The sequence below is a fragment of the Oryza sativa genome, chromosome 7 (genome assembly GCF_034140825.1).
Source record: "Oryza sativa Japonica Group chromosome 7, ASM3414082v1".
Classification (NCBI taxonomy): Eukaryota; Viridiplantae; Streptophyta; class Magnoliopsida; order Poales; family Poaceae; genus Oryza; species Oryza sativa.
In genome coordinates, this window is record NC_089041.1 from 22,278,562 (window position 1) to 22,289,320 (window position 10,759).

The 10,759-nt window shown below is 43.7% G+C and overlaps 2 protein-coding genes across 2 annotated transcripts; one reads left to right on the plus strand and one right to left on the minus strand.

Annotated features, from left to right (window-relative positions):
* The first annotated feature begins 1,832 nt into the window (after positions 1–1,832).
* Positions 1,833–2,813, plus strand: LOC107278161 (uncharacterized). Its single transcript, XM_015790802.3, has one exon. It carries the CDS (start codon positions 1,926–1,928, stop codon positions 2,589–2,591), a length of 666 nt encoding a protein of 221 aa, XP_015646288.1. The 5' UTR covers positions 1,833–1,925; the 3' UTR covers positions 2,592–2,813.
* Positions 2,814–6,988: 4,175 nt separating this feature from the next.
* On the minus strand, positions 6,989–10,340 carry LOC4343559 (cell number regulator 2). The gene is made up of 5 exons (XM_015792498.3): positions 9,951–10,340; positions 9,231–9,294; positions 8,204–8,368; positions 7,759–7,824; positions 6,989–7,661 (listed from the first exon to the last, which is right to left on the minus strand). The coding sequence occupies exons 1-5, from the start codon at positions 10,238–10,240 to the stop codon at positions 7,437–7,439; spliced, it is 810 nt and encodes a 269-aa protein (XP_015647984.1). The 5' UTR covers positions 10,241–10,340; the 3' UTR covers positions 6,989–7,436.
* Between the last annotated feature and the right edge of the window lie 419 nt (positions 10,341–10,759).

Consider the following 10,759-nt stretch of genomic DNA (forward strand, 5'->3'; position numbering starts at 1 on the left):
CATATATGTCGTTTGGCTTATTCCATCGATAAGCCAAATGATGGATGAGGCTCAAAATGATCCACTTAGATGGATGAGACTCCTCTCACATAAAGTTAGAGGGACATGGCTACTGACATATGGGCCCATGAAGGTGGGCCCCATATGTCAGGGACTCATGTCCCTCTGACTTTATGTTAGAGGAGCTTGCTCCCACTTAGATAGCTAGTTTGGTAAATAGGAAAACATGCAATCCATGAAATACAGATAGATACTCCCTTTAGACTCCAGTCATAAATATTTTAACGTTTAAAATAAGATTTGATATATGAAACTTTAATAGTCAATAGTTTCTCAAGTGCTGAGCAAAATGGTATATGCAAGGGCGGATCTAGGAAAAATTAATAGAAGAGGCCGAATAAACCATACAAAGTTATAGCCCCATCTTCTAATAAATGTATGACATAAAATTTTAGTGGGGGCTTCATAGGGGCTCTTATGGTTGTAACATCGGTAGTGAGGCTTGAGACCCCAAAGCCCTCATGGTAGATCCGCCCTTGGGTATATGTAGATTTGCCTTCGAAAATACTATTATAATATTATTATAAACATATTAAATTTTATGAACTTGTTCTAATATAAAATTAGTAGTTAGAATTTTAAAAGAGATTGTCTAATTCTCAGTTGCATGAAAATAAAAATTAATCCAATTTTGGACTGCTCATATTGTAGCGAGATTTGTGCATGAACAGTAAAAATTATCTCTTTCACCCCGCTTCATTCTTCTATTGTAACACACAATCTCCTCTCGTTCTCTCCGTATCACAAGCACCAAGCCACCGCCGCTCCAATCCCTAGCGCGTTGCTTCAACCACCTATCCACTTCGGATCTAACGCCCCCACTGCTAAAACCTTGCGTAGCACAAGCACCAAGCCACCGCCACTCTAATCCCTAGCGTGTTGCTTCAACCACCTATCCACTTTGGATATAACGCCCCCACTGCTAAAACCTTGCCTGCCGCTCCCCTCCAACCCCACTACTCCGGTGGAGGGTCCACCACCTCGTCACATGACTATGTCCGCCACTGGTCTTACTAACACCCTGCAACTATCCCTCTAAGTTTGAGAAAACCCTCTTCTTCCCCTCCCTCAAGGCTCCCTCCTACATCAACCACAACCCTAAACTTTAATTCATATATCTTTCACCCGAGTTGGAGTGTCGCTAGCACCGCAGAAGACAGACATCGTCACCATTGTCGTTAAGTTACCTCTCCTTGTCCCTCCTCCCTACCGTAAAGAAGATTGTTAGGTTGAAGATGACTGAAATCCCTAGCAATTTTCAGTGACATGAGATATATCAATCCCCTTACAAATTTTCCTCAACGTTACTACATATTTATGACGGGATTCCTGCGATTCATGGCACTGTGAATCTGTGATGGCAACGCTGTTCCAAGACATGAAACTCGCGTGCCAAATACTGAGCATAATAATTAAAGCTAGAGCGTCTGTCAATCGGGTCTGACCGGCGCCTCTTTATTATATTATTCCATTATTGTTAACCTCCAAAAGCCGCGGAATCGATCATGTTTTGCAATTTTGCAAACCGAGTAAGGCCACGTACGCGTTCCGGTCTACTTAACCAGATCCCGCCAAGTCAACCAAACCACAAGTACTACGTCCCCACCACACCACGTACGTACGCGACAGCGCGCGAAACAGCATCCGTCCGTCTCGCGGTCGCGCCGTTTCGCCTGTCCTGTGGCTCGCTCGCGGCCTCACTCCCAATCTCCGACTCGATTCCCACTCCCACTCGCGACGTATATAAATTCCCCCACGCGCCCGCGCTCTCCGACCCATACACCGCCACACGCCGCGCCATCTCTTCGAACCAACGCGACACGACGCGACACCGGCAGCAGCTAGCCGCGGTGATCGCTACGACGATGAGGTTCGCGTGCTTCAGCGCCGCGGCCGTGGCCGACGAGGCGGAGGCCGGGGCTCGCCACCACCACCACCGGAGCGGCGGCGGTGGCGGCCGGCGGCATCGGGGGACGTCGTCGTCGCTGCGGAGCAAGTTGTTTGGCGGTAGGACGACGAAGGCGGGCAGCAAGAAGTACTCTTCGGCGGCGGCGCTGGACGATGTCTACGACGCGGCGGAGTGGTCGTCGTCGTCGGTGCCGTGGTCCTCGACGTCGGCGCTGTCGCTGGACTCGGCGCGCTCGTCGTCGTCGTCGTCGTCGACGACGACGACGGCGCCTTGCTCCCGCTCCCGCTCCTTGTCGTCGCTGTCGGACGCGCTGTCTCCGCCTGCTGCGAGGCGCGCGCCGGAGAGGAGGGGGAGGACGCCGCGGCCGGCGGCGGGCGTGGCCGCGGTGATCGTGTGCCTCGTGATGGTGATGCTCTGCGGCAGGGTCGGAGCCACGGCGCTCGTCTCGGCGGCGTTCTACCTTTTCCCGCGGCGGTGGCGGCCGGTGGGTGCCATCGAGGCGGCGGAGAGCGCGGCGGCGTCACCGGAGCATGACTGGCCGTCGTCGGCGACGGATCAGGAGACGACGACGAAGAGGAAGGTGGTTAAGGAGGGGTTCTTGGCGCGGAACTGCAAGAAGTGATCCATCCTTTTTTTTTCCTCTCCTTTTTTTTTGAAGAGAAAGAACACTAATTTCCTTCAAATTTTTTACCTCGAGAGTTGTTGTAATTATAGAATTCCAGACACAAATCAAATAATCAATCATCAAAGTATCAAACTGATCAAACATAATTGCCTTGTAGTGCGATGTATTTTTGCCCAAGGGAAAGATTTGGAGATATAATAATATCTTAGCTTGTCTCAGTGACGCAAAGTTTCCTTCTTGAGTTTACCACAGTGAGAGATAGAGAGGTCAAGAAAGCAACTGATGGTCTTCTCGATTTTTTTATTTTTTTTAAAAAAAAAGAGGAACAAAGAAAAAAAGCAACGCATGCATCGTGCATGCACATTTCCATTGCGGGCGCCAACAAATTCCTTCATGCGTACGTGCTGTATCCATGGTTAGCTAATTAAGCTAGTGGATCGAGATGGAACTTTATCCAACTTTGCAATAATGCAAGAACCTAAATAGTCTATATTACTCCTATATGTAAGAGTAACTTTGGGGCAGCTTACAAATGATTGGCACTTTAAATCATTATTGTATTCATCTTGTATGTTATATAGTCTGTATGTCGACAGAGGTCACAGTTGTAAACCATTTTCATTATTAAAAAGAGTCCAAATCACCCCTTTGAACTATTGAGTGAGTACAAATTACCCTCATGGACCCGAAAACTAGATATCTTTAACCCTCGACTATTAATACCGGACAAAGAACCCCCTACCCCCAAGCATTGTTCTGAAGCGGTTTTGACCTGAGATTGCACACATGGCGTCAGCGTGGCAATCCAATCAGCTAAAAAATAGAAAGGAAATCCATGGACGCACTTGTCATCTCTCTCCCTCTATATATCCCCTCCCCTGCCTTCTCTCCCCTGGTCTCTCTCTCTCTCTCTCTCTCTCTCTCTCTCTCTCTCTCTCTCTCTCGGGGAGGCATACCCGGAGGTGGGGGAGCCGGGAGGCATTCGCGGCAGCCGGGGAGCTGGGAGGCATCCGCTAGCTTGAGCTCCTCCGCCTCTGCCGCTCGAGTTACGCCCCGCCCTGTCGTTGTGCAAAGGCGCGTGCGTCCGATGCTCGCCTCTGCCATCGAGATCCTATCCTCCCCGCTACTAGAGCTTTGCCGCCCCCAACCGCCTCCGCCATCAAGATCTTCCTCCCTCCCACTCGAGCTTCATCGCCCTATCGCTGTGCCCCATCAAGATCCTCTGGTGGTCGCCGCCCACAACCGTCTTTGCCATCGAGCTCGTCCACCCCGCCTCTCGACGCTCCGACGCTCTGCTGCTGTCGTTGCCTCCGCCCCCACCCTCGCCCGCCGCCTACTCGGCTCGCCCTCCTCCGCCGCCTCTCTGTTGATAGAGAGAGATGGAGGTGAGGGGATGGAGAAGAGAGAGGAAGTGATGAGAGGGAGAAGAGAGGATGAGAGACTGACAGGTCGAGCCCACCAATTTAAAAGAAATTGTAGACCAGATTACTATGTACGATCAAAACTATTATGGATCGAGTCAGTGGGATAATTCATCTGGTTTTAATAGTTAGGGGTGAAAGATATCTGGTTTTTGGTATGAATGGGGTAATTCGTACTCACTCAATAGTTCAGGAGGGTAATTCAGACTTTTCCCTAAAAAATATAGTTCGTGTTTGCCTTGTGATATCTTTTTTTTTTTGCAAAGATATATATAATGGATTATTCGAAATGATAGGTAGTCCCTAATCATGGTAAAATCATGTTGAAAGAAAAAAGAAAGGCAACTTATTTTTGTGTGTGTGTGTGGAAAAAGAAAAGGGCATATGTTCTCCCCTTTGTTCATTTGTCCAGACAATATTGAACGGGAGGCTTTTTATTATAAATATAAATAAACAGACCCCTTTAAATCTTGCTACCTTTTTCTAGAGGAAAATAATAAATCTTGCTATTTTCACAAGTTGGTTTGTTAATTTAATCATGTACTTATGTTATTGTGGCGCGCACCGAATGATGTGATGTTGATTGTATGCTCTATGATTTTGGAACATGTTGTATTTCGGCTACCAGCCTAGTGGTAGGAGTATCAATATATTCTTGAAAGTAAATTGTTGAGTTAAATCGTTAGCTTGTTGATTTAACAGCTACCGCCAAAATTTCAATTTTAAAAGTTAGATTTTGAGTTTTATTCATCGTAGTTTATTTTCTAGCATTAGTTTTTAAATCGCTAGAAAAATATCGATGTAAAATTTTTATCCAAATATTATTTTGTTGCTTCGTTCATTTTTTTCACAAGCCGAGGAGAGAACGATGAGAGGTTCGTTTGCTGATAATACATAACTCCGATAGTCCGATCTATACATTTTCTTGTTATATCTGAATAAGATGGGACTACACACCTCTTATAAAAATAAACGTGAAATTTGCCTCGCTGTAACGGTACAAGACTAGATTTGGCACAGGTGTTTCATATTTATGGCTAATTACTTTTTCAGCAGTAAATGATGTATTCGTCGACGGCGAGACGTATGTGGTGATTTTGTTAACCTCAAAATTTACCGATCCAGTTTTCGAAGATATTGTGTGCATGTATATGTTTATTGGGGTGAGTGTACATGCACGCGCTTATATGAGCTTTCATGTTTGTACTATATATGTTTAAAAAACAAGGCAATTAAACAATATATATATATATATATATATATATATGTATTTATGTCTAATTTGGATTTAAATTGGCACCGGCAGACGCCAGTCCAAAGCAGGGTTAGATGTGGGTTCTCATGAACCTAGTACGTACGTAGCTTCATGCCTTCATACACAAAGAAAATAATAGTATACACACTGAGTCCTTGTTGATAGCTATGAGGTTTTGGAAAGTGGCCATCTCCATTTTCATAGCTGAAAAGCTGCTTTATTGCTTGGGCAATGATACCAGGAGGCAGCATTATAGCTGTTATAACCGTAGCTTCGTTACTAAGAAATGGAGCAGAGGTTGGATTGCATTGTTAAACCCTAAAAGCCATGGCCCTCGAAGTATTAAACTAAAGCCGTTGTTTTCTGAGCTTCAGCATCCATCCATCCATGTGATTATTTATAGATTGCCAAAGTTAGAATATACCTGATGAGCATGATCAACCGTAAAGATGGATCAGCCTCGTGGAATGCATGCCGTACAGCTAACTAGCATGATCGTTTACTTATGGGTTGAGATGTTCCAAACATGCATGATTCTCACGTGATCAATAGTCACAAATATACCTAAGCATCTTGCAGGTTTGTCAAGCATGTCCTATCTCAAAAATGAAAGGTAGTCAACTAATTCAGCTTGGTTGGATCTACAGCTGTATTCAGATGCAATATATACCTGGACTAATTAGACTCAAGTCGTGGTTTTGCCCATGATGCGGAACAAGCAACATTAATTTCTTCATCTGAATCGCATCTCTTCATGAATTGTAGAGAATTCTAGCGGAATTGGTGGCATGCATGTTTTGTGTAACATTTGTTCTAAAACTTAGGGCATCTTTTTAACGCAGGAATTTTACGAAATTTACACATGAGTGATTCAAATTCCTATAAAATTCCACAGGTCTTAACAATTTTTTGAATTTACTGCTATGAAAGAAAGCAAAAGTGAGACTAATTAACATTAGGCTGATCATGAGAAAGTGCTACTAGTTAATAGGATGATTGATAATTCACATCAGGAAGCAAAGGTGACTTTAGAACCAAAGGTACAATCAAGCCGTGGACACACGACAAGCACACACATATGCAGCCGTTCGAGTGCGAGCACAAGACAAGCACATCCCACGCATGATTGATTGTTTGGTAAAGGGTGAAACCCTAGTGCAAAGGCCTAGAGTGAGGTGTCCTCCAATCCTTATCCCAGACAGAGAATTATAGTAACTCAAAAGCTCATCCCACATGGAGGAGAAAGGCAAAAAAAAAATAAAATAAAAAGATCTTGCATTGGCTTAGGAGCCTTAGGAGGCAGCAGGGCCCTGCATTATTGCAGCTTTGTTTTGCAACCTTTATTTAGTAGCCTTAATAATCCTTTTGCTGGTTGTACTAATAGTCTAGTGCATCTGCTAGTCTTATTGAGTCTTGAGTGATGACAAAGTCCAGGACATGCTGGGAACTCCAGCAGGTGTACTGTGGATGGAAATCATAAGTCAGATTAGTTATAGTGCAATTGTACTTGTTTCTGACAGCCGAATGCAGAAGTTTGAATCCCCTCAGAAATTTTCGGCATTTAAATGTTTGCTTTTTCCCCCCCTTTTGTTTATGTATTTTATGTTAGAAAACTAATTATAACTTGAAGAAAATAAGAGTAACAATATGTTTAACCAAGAGGTTAATTAGCAATTTTTTAGCTGAAACATCACTCAAGACAGTAAAACCAACATCAATTGAGGATTGAGCACGTTCTGTTTCCATTCATGAGAAGGACCTAACAACAGTTGATGACATTTCATTTGATTCATGTCAATTTGTCCCTGAAAGTTGGAAGTTGAAACACTATGTAACAGCCAGAAAAATTTACACTTGGATTCATCATAAGCCTTGAGCATCATGATATAATATAGATACCGACTTGAGACTAAATAAAACCAAATACACGATGAGAACTATCACCTAAGTTTACAACAACCCAGTTGCACTTGCACCTATCACCCACATATGGTTGCTGCCAGCGCCAATACAAATTTTCAGGCTTGATACAACAAACAGGCCTGTAATTGCAGTACAGATTATTTTCTTGCCGGACAGTCCACCAATTCTCTTGAGAATTTTCACCATTTCAATTCGAATTTGTGCAAAAGGGTATATGCAATACAACTGCCAACTGCTATTATCCTACTGCTCTGGTAGATCTGATGGGACGAGTGGTTCATGCTCATTAGCACCATTTGATGTTCTGTCCATGCCACACACCTCAGGAGATTTTATAGGCACAAAAGAGGACTTGTGTAGAGCAGCAAAAGCCTTATTTCCTTCACCGTTGCTTCCTAAACAAATGGTATCACCCCGCCCATGCCAGACACCGCACTGGACATTATTTATCTCCAACGTCCGAGCCTCCTGTTCATTCAATGCTAGAAACTGTTAGATCAATAGGTCAAAAAAACAAGTAACGCATGTTGAACTGGGACTTCAGAGGGGTTTCAAGATATATAACCTGGCATAGCGTACAGCAAGGACAAATGAGATGGAGAACACAGTCATCTAGACTGCTATCAGTGCCCTGTATCAGGAAAAAAAAAGTCAAGGAAAAGAAACGAAGGTGCACAATCAGCTTAATCACAAAAAAAGACAGTCAATGAGATGGCTGGATTTTCTCCAAACTTTGTGCTTGGCAATTCCTAAATTGAAGTGCTCATATTTATATCTACCCGTATGTTGACAACATAACTATGGCAGGTATTCCAAAGTCCAAACTATCAAGACCAGCAGGATTTAGTTTTCATTTGTTTGAGTTAAGCATTCATAGCCATACTGTGTGATGCAAATGAAAAGAAGAGACAACCAACTGCATTAAGCAGTTAAGCACTAATACTAGGCTGCACAATAACAACCTGTTTCAATGCTTTAAATGAAAAATGGTAATGCCAAGAAATACGTACCCTGATATTGAACTGCTTCCTGATTCTTCTTCGGAAGTAACCAGTATAGATTGCTATCAAGAGAACAGAGCTAAGTCCCATATACAAATATATATTATGCCTTGTGACAGAAAAGGCGATTAGGCTAACCAGAATAGCCACTAAAGAAATTAAGTAAACCATGGCCTGAAACAATTTTAATCTTCTGTCAGATTTATGAACAAAGGATAATTTCAAGAAAATTGATGCACATATGTAATATAGAGTGATGCAATAAATTCCAATAACATTTTTTACATAAGAACTGAGATAGCAATTTATATTTAGTATTTCAAGACTGAAATGGCTATTAAATGAGTAAAATATTGGCAAGTCCAACGTGCAGTCTGATTCACAGTACCATATAATATAAGTAAAGAACATCTCACTAGAACTTATCCTATACAGAATGAATCACAATTTGAAATAAAAAAAGCATGATGCTTATCAGGCTGACTAGGTTTAAGACATGCCACAGACATACATAATTGTGTAAGCAAATGTAGCACACATTGACAAGTCAAACATGTCCTGCATTAACAACTCAAGGATAGGACTATGGAAAGGACGACTTTGCTGATAAGGGCCCGCATTTCAAGAAACTGTCAGTGGTATAACAAGAGAAATTACAACATAAACCTATGGCTTGTAGATTACATGTAAACTAAAGAAAGAAGCAAGAAGGTAAAAATACAGAAATGCACAGTTCAAAATACACAAGTACACAACAAACATTTTTTTCTCAGCCCTAATAGGCAATACATCAGTGATGAAAAAATCTATTCGGTGTAATAATATTCACCAGTGGTAATGGTACATTCTAAAATTGACTCAAAGCATGTTCCAAATAGGAGGTTTTCCTAGTTCCTATCAATAGCAATAGCAAGTAACCTCAGGTGGTTTTACATGTTTACCTCGAGAGCAGTTTTTGACCAGAATCTTTTCAAAGAAAAAGTACAGGTAGAAATGGACGAATATGGACATATGATGGTGAGAGTGTTATCCTTACCTGAAGGAAGCAAGATCCAAGATTGGCTCTCCGCATGTTCTTGCCGAACCTGTAGCATGGGCAGCTGCAGATGGTCGCAAGCAAACGACTTCAAAAACATCGCTCACGCAAAGTTTAATGGTAAATATTTAAATGTACAGCATAAAAGAAAAAATGAAATATTTTGCAGAAATTAGATCAGAACCACAGAATAGGCAGGATGCCTCATTTTTGGGGAATGTTCCCTGACAATTTATCATCCCAAATATGCCTGATTCCGAGTTTCCAACTACAGATGTGCCTAAGATTTTTTTTTTCAACAGAGTTAAAATTCACCAAACTGTGACGCTGGTTTCTAATTCAAATTAATCGAAACTGAAACTAGAGAGAAAAAGTAAGACTTCAAGCAAAAAATTTCCTCCTTCATCTCCATGAACCTTACAACTCCAACGGGAAAAGCCCACCAAATTAGAGACAAGGAATCGGATTTGAAGCTCTGTCAAATTTGAATAGTGCGATTTCCAGCACCGGGCTCCCCTTCCTTCTTTTTTTTTTATGCATTCCGAACAAAGGCAGCGACCTTTCTTTCCCAAATCCGCACAAAAATCAGTCAATCGACATGAAAAATTCCCGCTAAAACACTAAATCCCAAGCTTCCCCGTCGCGCCCAGCAAAAACCAGATTCCAATCAAACAACAGATTCACGAAAACGAGGAGGAAAATAGTCACAGCTCCACCTACCACGCGGCCTCGAGCGCGATTCGCCTGTCCTCCAAGCAATCCAGCACCACGTCCCCTTCCCACATCCTCTGCACCCCTCCTCCTCCTCCTCCGCCTCCTCCACCACCGGCCTCCACCGTGGCCGCCGCCGCCGCGGCCGAATCCTTCCTCCTCTCCGCCGCCAGCGCCACCGAGGCGCACAGCATGTCGAAGTCCAGCACCGCCATCACCTCCTCCTCCTCCCCCTCGCTCTCCTGCCGGCTCCTCGCCGCCGTCGACGCCTCCTCCTCCTCCCGCGCCGCCGCGGCCATTCTCTCTCCCTCTCTCTCTCTCTCTCTCTCCTTTCTCTCTCTAAAGCCGCTTCCGTTTCGTATTTGCCTCGGGTTTTTAACGTCTTAAGCGCCTCCGATTAGGAGGAGAAGCGAAGGGAGGGAAGGGAAGAGATATAACACAATTCGATTAATTAATTAATTGATTGATTAATAATTAATCACGGGTGCGCGTTAGAATTTTTTAACTAACTGATTACATGACAGGTGGGCCATAGGAAAGCGTGGTTCGCGCGAGGCTGCCACTGCGGGGCCCACGAGACAGTGAGATAAGGTGGGGAATACGTGGGTACGCGTAGGTCGGGCTGCCTTAGCAATCGGTGGTTAAACCGGGTAATTAGTACTAGTAGTAATTATGAATAATTAACACGAGGGGGATCGCTAATAATAATGGCGCGTGATTGGGTGGTTTATTAGTGGTTGGATCGGGCGGCCAAGCCCACCCGCCAGGGCCAGACTGGTGGTGGGCCATGTGGGCCCACGTGGCAGTGGGAGTAGGTG